The following is a 20,957-nucleotide window of genomic DNA, read 5'->3' as shown; positions in this document are numbered from 1 at the left end:
TTAAAGCTTCCTCTCCAACGCAGAGGCCAGAGCCCCGCAGAAACAGCACAGCTCATTTCAAATGCTGACAGCCTAATGCCTAGCCACTCACTCCCAGTCTATCCCCAAAAGCATATTATCTTCTGAGAAGTACTGTTGTGACTATGTATGGCCATACAGTAAAACAAGTAATAAAAATACTGTTGGGGAGAAGGGAAGAAGAGGGATTTTTTTTTTTTTTTTAAAAAAAAAGGAATAAAAGAAAGGATCTGCTGGCACTGCCTCTGACATGCACATCATGAAACTCAGACCTGAAAAAATGAGATGGGGAAACACATGGAGTTCTGATCCTGTGTCTCCAGGAGAGACCTATCTTGCACAATCAAAACAAATGTAAYATCCTTCAATTTCACAATGGTGAAAGACTCATTTTCACCATGCTCATTTGTTATATAACAAATCCAGTATGACTGGAATCTTGACAAGGATGTATTTCTCAGAGAAGTCTTATAACTAATTGATTTGAGGAAACTAATTATCTGACAGAAAAAAAGATGACTCAAAATCGTATACAAAAAACTGTACGGCTAAGTCCAAATATACAATTTGTCATCTTATAGATAAAATGTATGGCGGGAGGGGGAAGAAGCCACCAAACAAAACAAAAAAAMCCCACTTGCTCTAAAGGTTGAAATACAAAACGTAGCTTTGCATTTACTAGTTGAAGTTTTAATTTTATGTTACACCTTAATATACCTTTTTTTAGCGCACATCTTTCAAAATAATTGGCAGAAATACCAATAGTAAAATATGCCACTTACCATTCTTTTGTTGCAACAATTTTGGCTCCATTTTGCTCAGAAGAATACCGGTTACAAGGCAGTATCTCAAACCCACTGTCAGTTGCAAACATTCGTAAATAAATAAATACCTGYAATGAAAGAAAACAGCACTGTTCTGTTAAAAGTAAAACAGTCAGGAATGCTACTATATAGAGATAATGAAAGCTAATTAATTTGGAAAAAAAAAACACGCAGGAAATGGATATTGTAAAGAAACGTTTGCTGAAACGCACATCCCAAATTTCCTGTGACACTTTCATTATAAGTTTTAATTATACACATTATTTAAAGTTATTTCTTTAAAGTGACTATCAAGAAGGTTTGCATGGATCATCTGAATATCTAAAGATTAAAAAACCAACCAAACAGCAGCAAAAAAAAAAAAAAAGACTAAAGATGCCTTGAACAGCACAGCAGACCAATGAGAACGAGTAATTTCTTGTTAGAGTCACTGAATATTTGTGTTCAAGAACTTTGCTCCAGTCTTCAAGAACCAGTGACCTATACTTCATAACAATTTTGTACAATTTTATTATTTCCAGTTCTCAGTGAGGTACTACTGTCCATGAGAAGACCAGTTACTGAATTCAGGGATTGTTTGGTCAGTTCTCCAAGTTGTTCCTTCTGGCAGCTTTAGTCAAAGTGAGCCTATACTAGTAAAACACTTTGGGAAAGCAAAATTTGCCATCTAGTTTCTTCTAGATCACTAGTTCTGTTATTTTTTTGAGCAGGAAAAGGCCAAATTCGTTTTGGTTTTTATCTAAAAACAACTAAGAAATTTATACTCATTTCTGAAGAGAATTCTTGTTTTGAAGTAAAAAAAAATGCTAAGATTTCCTTGCAACTTTTGAGTGTCAACATCCTGTACTATATACAAAATGGGTTTGAGAGCGTGGTAGGTGGAGGAAAAGAAAACAGTATTTGTACACAAAGCCCCTGTACCACTAACAACCTCTGTATTTTAAGGTGGTGAGGTTTCTCACTTTGTCTTTCTCTGGCTTCTAATTTGATTTACAATAGTTGTAGATGAAAAAGAAAAATCTGTCAAATAAGTCCTCAAGAGTTTTGGCTTCCAGAAGCAGGGCTTCTCTCTTCCGCTTACAACTTATGCCAACAACAGGAGAGCACATGTCTATTGTATCAAAGGCAATGGAAAGTTGTCTTTTTCTTCCTCCCCCTTTCTGAGCTATCTGGGTTTGAAAAAACCAAAAGAAAGTTCCTGTCTTAAAAAAAAAAAAAAAAAGTCAAACAAGTAAAGTATAACAGAACAGTGGATTACTTTCCTTTACTACTGCTGCACTCCTAAGAAATTTGTTAATACATTTTCTCAGCCTTTCAACCATCTGAAAAAGCACGTTAATTACAAATACACCTACATGTTCCTTGAACAACCTTTCCTGCATTTTGTTCTTGTTAAGAAAATAGTGCCGGGCCCAGTCACCTGACGTCAAGGACTTGAAGGCTTTTTCTAAGTGCTCATCCTTCTTAAAACGTTCAATCACCTCTTTTAGTTCTTCTTGCCTTCCTTTTATAGGTCGAAATCTGAAATAAAGAATAAAGCTATTCCAGTCCACTTTTATTCATTCTCAAATCTTCCTCACAGTACAGAGTTCTTTTGCTAACCATATAAATGTTTTAATCTCAGCATAAAGAAACTGATCACTACATAGTCAAATCACAGACCCTCATTTCCAGGGCTCCAAAGGTAAAGCCAAGCATACTACTTGGAACTTTAAAATTCTCTTGACAGGTATTTTTTTTTTTTTTAACAAAACAAGTCTCTGATGAAATTAGCCAGTGAAGAATAATATTCTTTTTTTTAAAAARCACATCTATCATTTACAAAGAGGCAGCTAAAGAACAAATACAACAAAACCTGTGTTGTCCTTACTTTCTCAATCAATTTATTATCAGTAAAAGTACTACAGATGCAATAAAAAAAAAAACAGCAAATGAATTAAATGATATAAGCTTCCCTGTACCCTGGCAAAAGATCTAGACAATTCTGTGTTTTCTTCTGGGAGGTGGTAAGCAGGGAGAAAGAGGTTATTTTAAAATTTAAGTCTCGACAGCCTCACATGCTACACTAACAATTTTTAAACAGAGAAAACCTACAACAGTTAGGCAGTGCACTTCAAAAGAAGAATTTTCTTCAATAAGAAGAAAAACCTCAAACGGGGGGAAAAAAACAACTGCTTTGATAATTGTTTACAAATCAACTATTGCCTTAGCAAAACTGTATTATATTGACAAATCCACTTTAAGTATTCATATGTAGACTTCAAACTTAATATTTGCATACATATAAAAAAAAGACTACATGGGAAGTATCTATAAGCAGAAGCACACAACACAGATATTACATCTGTGCAAAAGTCATGCTCCACATGTCAGTGTGAGTATGACAATCTTTTAAAAAATCCGCTTAAAGAAAACCTAGTTACCTAAACTTTGCACATAGACAAAAAATCTGAAAGTAAAAACCTCTGTGTTAGCAGGGAAGTCTAGCTGCCCCCAAAGCTTGACATTTAAGAAAGGTATCCTCCACATCTTCAACAGAAGCACTTAGTGACAAAAACAGTGCTCTACATTACTGCAAGGTCTAACAGACCCATTCCTAAAATACAAAGTCATCAAGAAAAAGCAAGATTTGGTTAGACGTTATGCCAGATCCCTATATATTGCCTCTGTCTGACACTTATCTTGCCTCTGTCTGAGCACATATCTATGTGTATTTTCTCGGGGAGGGGGAAAAGGATATTTGCTTTTTTGAGCATATAATACACCCAAGGGCACTCTTTTCAAAGATAAAGATTTTCAATGGTTATTAAAAACTTTTTTTTTTTTTTTTTTTTAAGTACACAGCTCACATTTACTTGCTTAACACTGCATAACAGTAAAAGCGTTAAGCAAGTTAATACCTCTTGAACAAATCCAAAAGACACATTACTTGTTTAAGTGTGTACCAGCTTCATTACCTTCGCTGGAGACTGATACTATTTCCCACTACTTACCACCTAAAGTATTTGATATCTGTATTTAACAACAGATGTAAACAAAGGGAAATAAATTCCTGAAGTTAATCTAAGGAAACTTTATCATCTCCTTCACTGATATTTTTTTTTTTAATTACTGTATCACTGGGCTTATCTTCATTTTAATGTGTCAAATACTTCCAGTAGCTCATTTTGAGAAGACAAGAAAGATGCGCTTCTTATATGCAACTTGTCTGAAGGAACAAAAGATGCTAAGTGCTGTATATTCCAATTTTATTTTACCTCAAAATAGGAAGAGTTTAATCAGAAATAACTAACAATGAAGAAAATTCAGCTTCCTTCATTAGGAGAAAAATTCTGTTTGTGTGCCCTTGATGTAATAAAGACCAACCTCGTAAGAGCCACACCGCTTCCACTGGCAACGCAGGCATCAGCATTCTGTAGCACTGCTCTTACACAGAACTATCTTCTAGGCAGGTGCCATTTGCAAAAACTTCCTTGTATTATAATAAGTCTTTCTTTAGATTTTTTTGAATACCACAAATATCAGCTAAACCCTTACAGCTTTCACAGCAGATGATAACATGAGTAGTTCCAAGAAGGCATCAGATGAACTTTCTGCTGTCTGCGATAACAACCAACAAGACAGGTTTTATTTCTTGGGAGGGGGTGGGGTGGAAGAAAGTACTTCTAAAACATACGCAGTGAAAACTGCAGGAAGCATCATGCCAAGAAGTTTCATATTAATTCTTCACTAAAGGACATTTCTATCCCATTTCCACTAAGAGTTAACTGTCTTTAACAAGCTGCTGAAACTTCATTATAGAAAAAAAAAGATCCCTTCAGACTACAGATGACACTAGCATTACTACTTCTGTTTGGTAACATAACGAAGTCTCCCTCAACTGTCAGTCAGAGAGAAGGAGAAACCTCCCTACCCTCCTAAAAACAGGAAAGGAGACCTTTCCCAGATTTGATAGTCCTAACTCAGAGCTTCACCAGACATTAAGAGTATTCACAATGATATAGCCTGAACTGAAGCCAACTAGTTTCAGGATAGGATTTGCTTTCATTTTCAGTTTAAATCAGAAACAACTTTACCTACAAGGAACCAATTGCACTTCTATTGCCAAACTACAAAGCATATCAACATGCAAAAACATAAATGTGTATACAAAATGTTGGCCTGTTAAGTGTAAACACTATGGCAGGAAATTCTGTGGGTTCTCCTCCTATTAATTGCAATTGGTCTTCAGCTATTTCTATTTGTGCTGGGCTAAATGAATGATAGTTCTCTCCTTGTTTGTGTGTGTAAATGCATTGCCTTTTTTTTTTTTAAAAAAAAAAAAGTCAAGTTATCTGCAGGAGCAAAGATCAGTATGGAAAACTAACATCTGAGACAGGCAGTATACGTTCTAGTAAGACACGATCGTGCTTGCTTTATCAACATCATCAACAAGAAGCTTGGTCAATGCCAGCAAAAGAAGCCAGTATCTTAACTCAAACTTCGGAAAAAAAGCAAGGCAGACATTAAGGTTAAACAGTGGCTCTTGATGAATCTATGAAAAAAAGAATCAACATCCTATATCATCTAGCAATTAGGAACGTATCTAATAGCTCAAAAGTGACTCTCAAATTTCAAGTGTTCCACCACATACTGTTCTTGAAGGCTGACTAGAAATGTATTTCTATCTTAGGTAACTCAGAACTAGAAACCTACACTTTATAAAGAGCCACCTATGTACCCCCATGGATCCCTTTCAGCAGATATTTCTACATGTTCTCATTTCATGCATCCCACCCTGCCAGCAGAATTCCTTTAAAYGTCTAGCAGCAGCTCATGTAACACTACTCATAAATTTACAAGTACGAATAGTCAGCATGTGCCCAAGTCTTGGAAAGATCACAAAGAAGGCTGGAAACAGGAAGGGGGTGAAGAGACAGCTTAAAAAAAAACCCCAACCAAACAACCAAAAAAACCTTTTAAAACATTAAATGATCAGATGAGTGGTGTGAGGCAGTATACAAACACTTGAAACTTAACACACAAACTAGGTCTTTAAAGGAACATGCATTTGAGGTAACCTCTCCAGTGCATCTCTACCAAAATGGTTTACTSAGCTTTTTTTAAACATGGTGACAAGACAGAGGTGACCAAAAGACATACAGGAGTCAAGTCAAACAACATAAGTGTCCACAGATGCATAAAGGATATCAGGGCCCAACTACATGATGTCAAGCATCTAGCTTCAAGGGTTCCCAAACTGATGAAATGTAAGGGCACTTCGCACAGTGAGCCCAAGTTGTTCAAAGCTCAACAGTGCACAAAACGCACTGGATTCCAATGATGTATGTGGGAGTATACAAGTGTATGCTCCAATGATGTATGCATCCACTGATGTATATGGGAGTATATAAAGGTCACGGACTAATCTAGACTACTACGACCCAGACTCCTCAAAGCATCAATATTTTCAGAGGTGTCTTTCCATGCAGGCTCTAAAAGGTGCTTGCTCTGAAAGGATTTGAGACAGGAAAGAAGCCAGTATGCCAAGAAACCCTGGATGTTGAGTCTTCCTTAAGAATTTGAGGGTCTGTTGTATTKTAGTTTAGACACTTCACTCCTTCCAGAAGTATTAGGAAAAGCAGTTTATTCATTAGTCTTTCCCAGTACAACCTACCAGAAAGCCAATCAGTTGTCAGAAATAACCTTAGGTACTATGCTTTTGATGTTACAGGATTTCCTTATTGGCATATGAAGTTAGAAATCTATATATTATCTGCTAAGAGCTACATAACTGTTTTTCAAACACCATCATAAAAAGAACTTGAAAAGAAACTACAGCTAAACATACATGAAAGCTGAGTCAAAGAAGTGGCTTTTAATGCCAGTAAAGTAAGGGACTAGTTCAAAGAAAAAAAAACCCAGAGAGATAGGAAAGAGCAAAAGAAAACCAACAAGCAAAACAAGCCAACCAACCCAGTCTCTAAACAGAGAAGCAATAAAATCAGAATTGTGTTTACCCAAACTTCTAGTTTGCTCCCATAAACAGTGCCTTTATTAGATTCCCTCATGAAAACCAAACAAGATTCTCCAGTATTTGAATCTGCTCGTATGCACAGACCCCTTGAACCATCCTACAAACAGCTTAGGGGGCCAAGTCTCACAGAACATAGTGTCTGCTGCAAAACAATGTGTTGTCAAAAATAAGCTAAGAGTGAAAAGCTCAGCGACTACAGTATGTTTAAAGAAGATTAATATCCCTTCTTCCTGACAAGCTGAAAATAGAAACTTGTCAAATATCCCTGCAAAATATTTATTTTCCCTAGTCAACAAGATCCAAAAAAAGTTAAGGCCATTGTAATTTCATAATCAGCTAGAAGATGGTCTTTTCCCACTTAAGGGCCAGACTGAGGTGATTTTAAGTAAGACTTGGGAGAATGGCTTGGGGAAGCAAATCTCTCTCTCTTTCTCTCTCAGGTTTCTCTTACCTCGGGAATACTTAATCTTGAAACTCCAAGGTATAAAGCCAAAGGTCAGTGAGATGCTTGCCTATAAAGGAAGTTAAAGGAGAGGTTCTGGTAAGTTCAGGAGCACAGTACCTTGCTCAGTCACTGACAGCAGTGAGTTTGAACAAAAAGGATAAACTGACCCTGCAAGAGATCCAGTATGGAACTCCACATAGTGCATATATCTGACAAACAGCACTAATGCACAATAAAGACTTATACTGCTAAATCTATTCCTTAAATTCTGACTGGAGAACATTAGAAAGAGTGAATTTATCAAAACACAGCATCCCAGTGGCCTCTGAACAACAGTCACTTTGTTTAGAAGATATTTTATTTCAGTGGCTGCGGAAATATAGCATGTTACTTTTTACTAGCATCAGAGATTCAGCACAAAAGCTAACACTGCAAAGCCATTAAGCATTCAAGGCAGCACAATTTAACAAGAGTTGAGAAATCAACCATTTATAATCTACACGGAAACAATTTCTTTAGTTAACATAAATTTTGGCTTTATATCTTTTTTGCAGCTTGTAGGATGAGTACCTTTATCAAAAGCTAGTTATACAAAATTAAATTTTTGAAGGGCAAAATTTAAAACTACATTTTTAATGAAGAAAATAATCCATCTCTATTTAAATTTCTTGAACAGAAACTACACACACCAGTGTGGTAAAAGCTCAAATATGGTCTAGAAGAGAAGAAAATTTCAACAGGCACACAATTTCACTCTCCTTAACATTATTAGCAAATAAATCTCTTCTGTTTGTTTGATTTAATAAATACTGAGAAAAAAAAATACTTTCCCTTACTCCTACTCTGCCACTCCACATGGTAAATTTAATTTAGCAGTTAGCATGACCATGGTGTACAAGCCACTCCATCTTTTGGAGATGAAACACTAAGTTCAGCTAACAGTAAAACTACAGAAACTGTACAAGAGTAGTATTTTTTGTACGCAAAATATTCAGCAGCAGCAGCACAGTAATTCCAACATAGCCATTGTGTATTCGGGAAGGAGAAGACAGGAGAAGAAGCAAAAGCAAAATTAGAGGACTTTACTGAATGAACTTACTGCATCAAAACAAGAATAAAAAAGATTAGAGAATGCAGATTTTAAACCAAAGTGATCAAATAAAATCATTTTGGGCAATAAGAACACAGACATTCAGGTCTGAAGAAGATAAAAGCTTCAGTACGAAACAGTGTGTTGCTAAGTAGAACGGTTGTGTGCCTGTCACACAGTGCCTCCACAGCACCAGATCACTGGAAGTTATCTACACGGCCAGCTAACCTCACTTAGCAGGAACTAAATGACTTTTTCTACCTCCGAATTCCATTAACTCAAGATGACTACTGAGCCCTTTAATTATTCCTATTCTGAAACCAGCTGAAGAGCAGATTGGAAAATCAGCACAGACCCATGAATGCAAATGATTCAGAACACAGCATTCGCTGCTTTGCCCATGTCTTTACTGCAACACGGACACCCTAAGGGACACAGGGTGACACATCTTGTCAAGATCAGGAATGACTGGTGTTTTACCCTTTAAAACCAGCAGTTGTGCTTGGTACCACATTGAGAGAAAGCAGCTTCCAACTGCTTATGCTACATCCCCAAATTCTGTCACGTTTGCTCTGGAAAGCCTGTTCATTTAGTCTCACATTATCAGGCAGAACCACTCCCACCACCTGATGGTTTGCAACATCATTAAAACATCAATACGGGCTTAGGAAACGCACAGACATCTAGATTTTCCTAAAAGGAGAGAAAACCTGTGGCACTTTGTAAACTACTTGGAAACCTAGAAAACACAGGAACTGCTCTCAGTGCTCCCCAGCACTGAGGGGAGCTTTACAGAACTAGGAAACAACAGCAAGACAGATAACAGTCCAGTAGTATTATAATCAAGAGTCTGGTTTAAAATATAAATTATAACACCTTTCAATGTAATACAATAAAACATGCACTAGCCATTATGGCATGCAACTTCAAAACTCTCTTCAGCCTAGAGAAATGCACCTGAAAATAAGAGATTGTAAGATGTGCAAGAATGCCCTCGGCTGTTTACAAGCGTAAATTTTAATCCCTAGCGTTACATGAGCTTCAGTCCAGGAAACAGTTTGCAAAAYAATGGATTTTGTTTTTACAAACAGGACAGATGTATGACTAAGTAAATCTTACAACGAAGATATCTTTTGTTACAAAAAAAAAAAGTCTCATATAACAGGATTTGAACAAGTGACAAAAACCTCTTAGAATAGCTGTATTTGTCAACATAACACTTCCTAACATACGGGTTTTTTGGACTAACTGCTATCTTACTATTTTGCTAAGAGCTACTGATCTGCGGGAAGAATGACCAGATGGCTTGTGAAGAGGGTCAGAAGCTCTGAAAACAATCTGCTTTCTCTTGGAAATTCAAAATGAAAAAAGCAGAAGTTACTTTTGGGTAAAACCACAGAAGTTTCCAGACCTACATTTTATTCAGTCCACCAAACCCCTGGTGACAAGAAGAGATTTCAGAGGAACACCGGACGAAGTCACTGGGAGATCTGATTGGAATCTATTGAGAACGAGCTTTCAGCTCTCTCAAACATTACTGACTTGAAAGTTTACAGAACTCATAYACCAATTCCTCAGATAAAGAAAATCATCCCACACTTCAAGTCCTCTGTATGGTTTCTGTGAAAAAATGAAAATGCAACMAGGTTCTTGTCACCACTCTATCATGAGATCATAAATTCAGTTCAAAAGATGGAAAAGAGTGAAAGAGAAAGAAAAAAAAGGAAAGAAGCTCCAACAATAAAATAGCTATTTTGCTAGAATTTTAAGAGAGATACTCTGGGCAAAACAAGAGGTCTTTACAAGCTCTTCAACTAATGAATGAGACAGTACAAGAAGGGTTCACACAGAAAACAAACATGCAAAAATATACTTAGCTTCCCAAGGTAAGGAAAAGTTTAACTTCCGTAACTCATTATCATCTTATGCTGATCATCAACTAGTTGCAAGAATACAAACCTCACATGCATTTCCAATAGCTGAACAGAATACCTGGCACGCAGTAATTGCCACAGTATGTCTTCAAACAATCAGAAAAAGGGAACAAGAAATATTTTCTGCTTGCTACCATAAACGATGTTTTAAGTTCATCTTATTAGACAAACTATATTTATACGCCTTTACTACACTAAAGAAAGAGGTGCCCATAAACAAGCTGTAAATCTTAATCACTACTCCAGGATTGAGTTCGGGTACGAGCATCTAATGCTTTTGAGCTAGTCTAGTCTTTTCATATTTRCTCCACCCTCCCCCTTCCTTCAGTGTCATATGGCAGCAATAAATCTCAGGGCTTCTAAAAAGATTGCATCTCACTAGATGTAAGGAAGATGATCCAAGCTACACAGCTAAGATAATAAGTAGATGTTACTGTTATACCAAAAAGATAAAGGAGTCGGCATAATTCTTGTTTATTTTAATCCATTGCAACAACAGAAGTTCTCTCAAAAGGACATTAAAAAAGAATCAAGATGTGTTTCTGATAGAATTTTTAAGCCTCACCTAAGTATTTCCCATAGTGTTCCAAGATTAATAACTATTGTCCTTGAAGACTGCCTGTAACTGTTCTCCAAGTCTGAGAAAGGAAGAAATACATGATAGCCTTCGTGTATTCTTTTGTTTCAAATCAGCAATCAAAAAAAGTATTCTACTGTCAAAAACGTATTAGCAGAAAACATAACATTTATGAAAGCAGCTTCTCCAACTATTAAATATTGAATACATAATTTTCTCAGCAAAAAAAATTAGCTACATAGGCACTTCTGTAGACTACCATTCACACAAAAAAACTAGAAACTAAAAAAACATTGAGCATCTATAATTAGCTCAATTAACTACTGGAAACACAAAGTCACTGTGATAACTGAACTGTAAGAGTACCTATCTAGACACTGTTCTGGAATGTGCTGTTGTAACCAATAACACAGAGAACAGGAAGATTGCAAGCATTCCTCAAAGATGGATGCTGCACTCTAGGGGGGGGAAAAAAAAAATCTCTTTATGAAGTCTTTACAATTATAAAGACCACACTGCTGCAGTTCCATGTGCACCTCAAGCTGTCAGATTATACTAGCAACCATTTATGTTACATGACAACACCAATTAATTTAGCAATCATTTTTAAAGCAATCAGCTTGTTACATACATACAAAATCTACTTAACTGTCACTGGTAATGTGACTGTGCTGCACAGGTAAACTTTTCTTCTTTACAAATAGCTATGGCAACAGGTTTAATGGGTAAGTAGTCTGTTGCCCATGATTTGCTGCATGGAAACCCTAGCTCAGATCAAGGTMTCTCATTTATTTGTACAGTAATTAGCACACAGCTCCTGTCCTTAGAAGCTTACCATTTATATATAGCTTCTCCATTAAGCATAGCAATATAGATCTTGTTCACAAAAAAGAGCTTAACAGGCACCTACAGAATATACTTATGATTGGTGGCATGTCTGTAAAAGAAGCAGCAGCATGCAACAACTAAACCACAAGTCCACACTGAATTTGAGACAGAAGTATTCAGACAGGTATATAGCAGTGCAAAAGTATGTACAATTTTGGCAAGCAGTTTCCCAGTGTGCACATTAATCAATCTATACACACAGACATGTCCAAGTAGCATTCCTTCAGCATGGGTCCACATGAATTTGAGATCAAGTGGCACCAAGACTGAATTGCTCAAGAGGTTAAGCCCTTCTTGTGATGTGATAAAATTAAAAAGAAAAAAAAAAAAAGAAGAAAAAAAAATCAGGCACATTAAATAAACAGAAAACTCCCCCAAACACCAAACCCTTAACTTCTGTCTTTGAAGTATTATTTCAAACGGCTAATGGTTTAAATCTTACTAATAGTTAACCGTTTAAGTCAGGAGACAAGAGTGTCTATTTATTATAAACATTCTATTCTACAGCAGGATTTGACATGAAGGCTAGTAGAAATACCTATGATAGGGTTACAGATGCATGCTGTTACAGAGCTCAGAGCTCCAGTCTCAAATTCAACATCATTCTAAAGGCTGAAGCTACTCACAAACTGCCATTTTTTCAGACTTTTGTAAACATGTAGGCAATTTCATAGTTGTCCTCTGATTACATTAATATGATCAATTCTTTTCTAGAAGAATAAAGATAAGTTACCTAGTATTCATTTTGTGTGTCTGAAAACCTAAATAGGGATCAAGAACCAAACTAGTTGCTAGGTCATCGTTTTCACACAGCTCCTTGGCAGACATTCCTGAGGAAGGCACATAACGACTCTGGCCCTCAAATCCTGAAGCACCGCTACCTGCAAATAGAAGAGCATAAAATCAGGTATCACTCGGGGCATACTGTTAACATCAAGCTGTATTTCTTGCCATGGAGGGCAGGGAATGAAACACTTAAGGAGGAAAACCAATTGTATAAAGAAGTATGGGCACAGTTAATTTTTCACTTGTGTATTTGTTGGTTAATTGGATAGTCAATGCAGAAAGTACTTTAAAACTATTTTATGGGTGCCTTGAAGCATGTTCTCCCGACATACAAATAAATATTCCCACTGTACACAGTTCAGTTATGCTTGCCCCTGAAATTTCACACCTATAAACACAATAAAGCCAAGAAAATATAGAACTCAATTTTCCAAAATCTGAATAAAAGATACACTCTGAATTTGTCTTTAGTCCTTCATCCCCAATCACTAATGAAAATAAAAATCCATATTCCTTAAAAACTGCTTCGTAGTGGCTATTAATACAGGTGACTTAATTCAATATGAGGTTTATGTCTATAAAAACATTCAACTGGGCTGGTAATTCAAATCTTAACTGTAATCTGTTTCAATCACAATAGTTTTCAGCTAGTGCAAGTGATGTATTTTGCATGTGATCAGTTCAAAATAAATTTACATCCAATGATTTGCTTCACTTTTGAACTAAAGAGATCCATATGCCTAAGTGAGTTATTACAACTAATATAAACATAGTTAAACTATCTGATGATAACTACATGCTGAGAACATAACTTCCTTCAAGAATTAAGACAAGATAAAAGTCTGACTTTCCGATTTAAAAACTCCCCCTTTAAACACTGGTAAGATGAATCACATACAACATTAAGTCACATAAATAAGTGCATACATCTGCTTGATCTTCTCTCAACTCCATTTTTGCCAGTCTTCGGATTCTCCTTTCCTGTGTGCTGCAACTTGGTCTGATTCTGTGGGTGGTCATTAGACGATTTGCTTCCACTTCTCCTGCCATTCACCACCATGTTCTTGGATTCTCCCAGCCACTTCATTCCCACAAAAAACCTGACCCAGTTGCATTTAGTCACTTTTCAAAAGGCTTGGAGAAGTGGATGAATATGTTCAGTTCCAATTCCTGCTGGAAGTAAAACATTTAAAAATAATTAGCACTAACTGGGAAACTTATTTTCAAAACACAGCTTCTAAGGAAAAGATAAGAATGTGATTGTCATTCCCATTAGAAATAACAGAAAGTTGTTCATTAGCACTAGCACAGGGAACAACTGCAGACACAAATACCCAGCAAAACTATTGTTCTATAACTTACTACCAGATCTAGAAGCAAAGACAGAATTCTAATGCTGATACATTGTTCACGCAAGAAAAGCTCRGACTTAAAAACTGCACAGGTATGTGCATGCACATGTGTATCTGTGTGCATACTCACAYGCATGTGTGAGCACATCCATGTTTATATACACATATACACACACAGAGCTCTATGTGTGATGTCAAAACCAGATTATTTTCAAGTAAGATTATATTTACAATTAAATAAAATCTATAACCTGTTTTGAATCTACAGCAAATAGACATTACGCAAACATCTTCTAAAAAGTAACAGTAACCACAATGAAATATTAAAGAACTCACTGAAGACAGTAAATCAGTTAGTTTAGTATTCAGGGTTCAGAAAACTTCAATCATGATCTAGAGGCCCCAGGCTTCTTTGGCAGCTATTTTTTTGCAGTGTTTAAAAAAAAGTTGCATCTGGCTCAATGGGCCAGTACTAAGTGAGGTCACAAATAGAGCAGAAAATTTACAGTATGAAAGTGGCCAGCATCATCTTGTTTTTGCCTGCAGTCCAAATGTCTTTTGCATAAATAATTACCATATAAGCAAGCTAGCAATCTTTTTGAACACAGCAGCATCTCACTCTGGGTAACTTGCAGAAAAAGAACCCAACTGATCTATACAATTATTTTACAACTACATTTATGCATTAATAATTCATTTACTTGCTTTTAATCCATCCTCCTCTCTACAGCTCTCTCAAAGAAATAAACTACATTTTTTTTTCTCCTCTGAGGTGTTAATGCTTTGTCCACAGCAAGCTTTCTATGTTCAGCATACAGTGTTATCAGGTAACAAACATTTCAGTCAGACAGAAGAGATTCAAACTACTAGATATTTTGAAAAAAACATCAGTGTAGGATATATATTTCATAACTTCTGTAGATATTCTGTTTTTAATCAGTTAAGACTAGCATAATGCTCAAATTCTGTTAAATATCTATGTCATCAAGCTACTTAAAGCAAGAGTGTTCACAGAACGTAACAGAAACATCTCGAGAAAAAGTGGCCTCAATATAGGGAAAAAAAGAACTGAGAGGATTTCAGTGGACAAGGAATTCTCTTGCTGCCAGCAACTGAAAGAATTGGTTTTGACCAAGATTTAAACACCTCAACAAAAAAACAGGTTTAAGTGCCTATTTTACTGGCCCTGTGGGCTTTGTTACAGTACAAAACAGCACCGAAACTGTACAATTTGTTGACAACCAGAATGCAGAATTTGTTCTGCCTGCTGGTAAAATAGAAAGTTACCAGTTACAACATTCAGAAAACAAAACCAAGTCACCTTAATATTTGCTAGGAAAAAAAATACTCACTGCATTTAGCTATATCTAGAAACAGGCAATTTTACAGAGTCTCTCCAAAAAAAACTGTTGGAAATCTTGTGGCCTGATCTGTACTAAACAATAAAGACAGACTTCTACTTTTTTCTTCAGGAAAAAAAGAAAGTTTTCCACCGAAACTTCTCTCAGAAGACAACTACTCCACGAAAATCTGTACTGACCGTTGCACAGATACTTGATGACAAACTCACTCTGTTAAGCTTGACTCTTCCTGCTTCTCAGTCAATTTATTTTACAGTTCTGTATACTGTAATTAAATCCTGTTTGCACATTTGTGCAATAATAATAAAACATAGCATTCAAAACATAAACCTACATTAAAGACTTCAGCCAAATTCAATCTTGGTCTCTTATAAATCAGGACTGAACTATCCATAACACCCTGTTGTAATGTAGTCCTGTGCTGTTGTTCATATAACAGCTCTCTGTTGTTCTACCACCATTAAAGAGCAGTGCAGGAAATAAAATCTATCATGATGTCCCACTGTAGGAGATGAACACCAGCCTGCAATTATTTGCAGGAAAGTTGCCTGAAAGGCTGCTATGTGAGCATCTAACATGCATGACAGCTATACTTCAGCTGCAGAAAGGTGCGCTCTGCATGAGGACAGCAATGGACCTGTCACACCTAAGCCCAAATCTCAGGAGGGTGAGCAGTATTTATACTAAGACATTCCTGCATGACAATATTGTAATGACAAGGAAAGCATTTATGACAAAAAAGCTAAGAATGAACACGGAAAGGCCACGTAAGAATACTCAGACCACACTCAGTTTTAGAAAAACGCAACGTTTTGCTTTTGCAGCAAAATGTACTGACATAAGTGACTACAGAAGCACTCCTCCACAGTAAAACCAAAAAGTAACTCACTTGGTGAAGTCTAGAAAAAAAATCTGGTGAAAAATTCATTATTCTTCTGACTTGAGCAGCCTGAGATATAAACACTGAGCACATCTGCAGAAGGAAGAAAACTTTTGTCTCCCTCTACTGTTAGCTTTTATTTTCTAACACTGGTCAAAGAGTAAAACGTGCCCAGAGAACTTCCAGACTACATGTGCGTTTCCAGCAGCTGCTCTTCCTGCTCTCCCAACGCACAAAGCCTGCCTTTGAGAGATGGTACCAAGAGCCAGGATTCTTTTTATAGTTAGTATCTCCTCTCCTCCTGCCATCATCATCACCATCAGTCGATCTTTATCACATCTTCAGATGCAAGCTTGCTACCCATCCCTCAATACCAACTACTTTCTACTTCAAATTGCAAAGACAAGTCCTTCAAGAATGGAGAGAGCAGGAGTAAGAGGTGAAAATCATCATCTTCCTATTCAAGAGTRAAAAAGAGTTCTACTTGAAACATACTCATATCTCTAATTCCCACTAAAGGGCTTTTCCACTACAACACACTACTCAATGCATGGGACACTTATGACTAGAGGTTTAGCTATCCTGTTAAATTTACCAGCACAGTTAAAACTTCCAAGGGACCTTTTTTCTTTCAATGCAAGTGTCTGCACTTCGGTTTTAACCCTTTATTATACCACTGCAAGCTTTACAGGCCCATTTCCTCAAGTTTCAAAAAACAGATCGATCACATTCTGCTCCTCTCATCTAGTAATTTAGTGTTTCACTGCAACAGTACTCTTAAGATGAAAACTCAATTACATTTATCAGTTTCTAAATCTATTAAACCTATTAACATGCTTTCTGAGCACTATTTTTATTTCAGTAACATTAATTAGGATCAATCAAGAACTAAAACAGAAATCAATAAACTGCTCATAACAGATATTCACAAAGCCACGTATATTCAAAAATGCTTCCTGGACTGAGTAAAGACTACAATTCATATTTATAACACATATGAAAAGCCTGCATCCTTTTGCACTGGAAAATGGGAGTACATATGGAGCTATATGAATTTGAGAAAAGAGACTCTGTGGCCATGAAAACAAATCTCAAAAGCTGTCTGAGCTTCTTGAGTTATGTGCTCTCATCTGTGATATCAACTTAGTGAAGTCTTGTTATGAGAGAAAAGAAGTTGCACAAAGTAAAATAAATAAAACCCTGAAATGTACAAACTCACAAATACCAGTGACCACAAGAAATCCAAGCATCATTTACTTCGGTCCACCATAACACAACTTTATTATATATTTATTAAAGGCCAGAGATCAGCATCTAAACAGAAGCAGTGCATTTTGCTCATCACTCTCCAAAAAAATGGAGAAGGGCACTAGGATCACAAGCTTTCCTAACAGACACGGTCATCCTCCCCCTTCACATGGTCTCCAATACACAGACTGTCAGGGGACACCCTTCCAAACTGCGCTGTCTTAATTTTTTAAACTTAAGTCATCTAAAGCAGCGATTCTTGAATTATGTTCTTGAGCTATAGCTGCAGAAAGTCTGCCTCAACAAAATAGTAGCTTAAATCAGATGTAGGGTACTACCAAAACATTTTACAAATGACTGGTTGATCACATCCTCTGCTTTCTGGACAAATCAATGGTACCAAGAAAAAAGATAAATGTTTCATTATTGGCAACTGTAAAAAAACAACTGACCTCTGAATCTCAGAAACAGATTAAGAGCATGCAAACAGTTTTTCTACAGGATCAGCAGGCTGTAGAGGATTTCACAACCACTGCATCCAGACAAAAAAATGAAAAAAAAAATCACTAATAAAAAATTGTAGGTTTCAGAGAATACAAGAAAAAGACTCCAATGAAATCAAAGTAGAATGAAAACTTGCACAGCTCTAAGGAGTTTCTCAGAACTACCTCAAACCCTATTTCAGTTGCTATTTTTGACAGCTCAGACAACTACATTAAACCAGGCGAGGCACAGAATGCTTCTGGCTCATACAGGGTGCAAAGCCAAGGCACAGTGTCACTCCAAACAGGAATGCAATGATTTACTTTACACTATGAATTATCATTAGTGACAATATAACAAAGCAGAACTAACAATAGCACAAAAGTTCTTACACACACAAAAAGCAAAAGATCTGGGAGTCTGGAGCCAAAGGTGCATCCTAAAGAAAGCTCAGCTGGTCCCAAAGCAGTTAAGGACTCTGGAGTTCAGGCTGCATCTCCACAGCCATACAAAAGCCACCTAGATAAGGGCTACTGCAGTCCCACCCCTGCAGATGCTAACTGTAGCCACTTGATTTTAAAYCCCCTCTTGGTTTTGTCTGACCCTAGCATGACCGTTTCAGTAAATTAAACCACAGGAAACATTTACTTTTTCTACAGTGTTACTTTTTAGTTAGTTAGTTCCCTGAATCACCCCAGCACAGGATCAGATGGGGATTAACAAAGGCACCTGGGAAGGTGCAAGACTATGGCAAAACTACCTCAGGTTAGTTCAAACTGTTGCAGAACCGCAGCCCTGGGATGCAGTTTTGTGACGGTATCCCAAACCGGGGCGGCCACCACAGCTCCAATCCYGTCGTAACAGCTCAGCCTGCACATCCCAGCCTTGTCTCTTGTGCCTGTTCTTTTGCAGCCACATGATTTTTGCATATCAATTTGGAAACTGATCCAATTACAATGCAGGCACCAAAGCAATAGTGTACCAGGATAAATGAGCGGCAGAGAGGGAAAGAACATACAGAAGTGCTGAAGCAGCTCCTGCCCCTTCTCCCCCTGCCCCCACTTCCTCCACTGTAGTGCCTGCTCAGGGTGAAGCGAAATAAATGGCAGAACCAAGCTAAAAGCAAAGCATCCCGAAAAGGCTGTGCAATTTTCATACCACCACCACAACTCCAGTGTTAGAAACCTTTTGCAGAGACAATCTAATGGCATGCTGCTTCTGAGAGAGAGAGAGAGAGAGAGAACCTCCTGCCACTCCTGCCAATTCACACAAATACTTCTCCACTTCTGGTGCTTGCTAAACCCCTCCGTGAGCCAATTTAACTCATTAACCCAACAAGAAAAAAAGGCAGATAATTTTCTGCTGGTTTAATGAGCTGAACAAACTTAGCAAAGGATCCAGCAGGCACTGGAGCAAGGGCGGGTACAGTAGTGGAGCAGCAGCAGGACCACCAAAAGGGAGGGGAAATCTGCTGCCACAGTTCATCACTATAACTTGCATGAGTTCACCCTGAAGGTCCTCGATCTGGCAGGCCTCGCTTGCGAGCAGACAGGCACAGCCAGCACTGCAGCTCGAGGGACACTTCAGCAGCAGGCCAGAAGAAGCCTTGCAGCCTCCTCGGGCGCTTGTGCCCACGTCCATGGTGCCCTTCTCCCCCTGCGGGCACATGGAAACACAGCACTGAGTGGTGACCAAAATCGAGGAGGTAACCAGAAAAGAGTTAATTTCAACTGTGCCTGCCACCAGCTTGAAGTGTTGTTGGAAGGATGGTACAACAAGATGATATGGGGGTAACAAGAAGAGGGGCTGGGGAAGTRGTCAGGGACACTGGTGCTTGTATTGCTCCCAAATATTTTGAATTGTCAAGCCACAGCCTCAGGCTCATAGTTAAGTACAGAAATACCAGACCTTACACTTACTATGTTAATACAGCTGTCTGTGGTATTAAAGTACAGTGCTATATGAAACGAAAAGAATACTGGGAACTGTAGTCCTACAATAGGATGCTGTTAACAGAGCAAAAGCAGTATGCACAAATCCTGTTCAGCACTCCCACTGAATATACAAGGATGTATTTCCCCTTACATCCACCCACATACCCATTTAATATACTAAAGAATTCATTTAAACAAGTCTTATCTTCCAGTTTGTCAACTCAAACTGGTACAAAGCAGAGAGGTTCCTATGTTTGTCTGGCTCTAGTAATAAGAGAGCAGCACAGAGATAAACAACCCCCCCCACACTTTTCAAACAATTAAGTTCTAAATGAATCTTCATACAAATACAGAGAACCCTTAAAAAGTTCAAGGAAAAAAATCATTTTTGATTAAAATATGAAAAAAGGACTTAACTACATCTGAGTTTTTATGCTATAATAATTTGATCCATATGCACTAAAGACTATTTTTACAGTTACACAATTGAACACTTTAATCAGATTACCATCTCATACTTGCCACCGTGTGCAGAACTCAGTCCAGCACACAACTACTCCACGTTATATCCCTAACATTCTTACATTTACCGGGACACAATTCAGCAGAATAGCAACGCATCCCTCCCTGCTTTTACTCTTGCAGAGTGACATGTTGAAGACTTCAAACTTTTAGATACAGAGTCTGAGTAAACAGACAATTTACTCCTTCCTTAAAAGCGTACATTCTTTGTTTAAAAAGAAAACATTTAAAAAGGCAAGCTTCTGGCATTTCGATCTGATTGGAGCAARCTCACAGCAGCCTTTCAAAACAGGCCCTTTTAGAAACCAAGCGGTGCGGACAAAATCACAACTCCTGCTCTCGCTGAGGCAGAGGAAAGCCGGGCTCCACCTGGAGCTGAACTCCAGTCATCACCTCCTGGCACCGGGACCGCCACGAGCGGCCGCGTAAACTTCCCGGCGCGTCTCCCCAAAGCCAAAGTATCCTCCACCGGGGCGGGGGGAGGGCAGACAAAAAAAATCCCACAGCGGAGAAGCAAGTGGGAAACGCTGCCGCGAGCAGGGGCGGAAGGGGAGCGGGAGCTGCCGGCGCCGCCGCCTCCCGGCCCCGTGCTGCCCCCT

At 37.8% G+C, this 20,957-nt stretch overlaps 1 protein-coding gene across 3 annotated transcripts in view; it reads right to left on the bottom strand.

Annotated features, from left to right (window-relative positions):
- The window catches only part of KMT5B (lysine methyltransferase 5B), a 29,933-nt gene that overhangs the window by 7,898 nt on the left and 1,078 nt on the right, over positions 1-20,957 (bottom strand). The window contains exons 2-5 of one of the 3 annotated variants that reach the window (XM_085298448.1): positions 13,506-13,751; positions 12,526-12,673; positions 2,198-2,363; positions 801-910 (exon numbers count right to left, since the gene is read on the bottom strand). In XM_085298448.1, the coding sequence (XP_085154574.1) occupies positions 801-910; positions 2,198-2,363; positions 12,526-12,673; positions 13,506-13,665 (584 nt within the window). In that variant the 5' untranslated portion in view covers positions 13,666-13,751. Of the gene's footprint in view, positions 1-800; positions 911-2,197; positions 2,364-7,309; positions 7,373-12,525; positions 12,674-13,505; positions 13,752-20,957 lie in introns of those variants that run through there. The other 2 variants (XM_085298449.1, XM_085298450.1) reach the window with 2 other exon arrangements.

The sequence above is a fragment of the Rhea americana genome, unplaced genomic scaffold (assembly GCF_003343005.1).
Source record: "Rhea americana isolate MKP2758 unplaced genomic scaffold, rheAme1 scaffold_139, whole genome shotgun sequence".
NCBI classification, from domain to species: domain Eukaryota; kingdom Metazoa; phylum Chordata; class Aves; order Rheiformes; family Rheidae; genus Rhea; species Rhea americana.
Note: the sequence above shows the minus strand (reverse complement) of the source record. Positions and strands in the feature narration are given on the sequence as shown.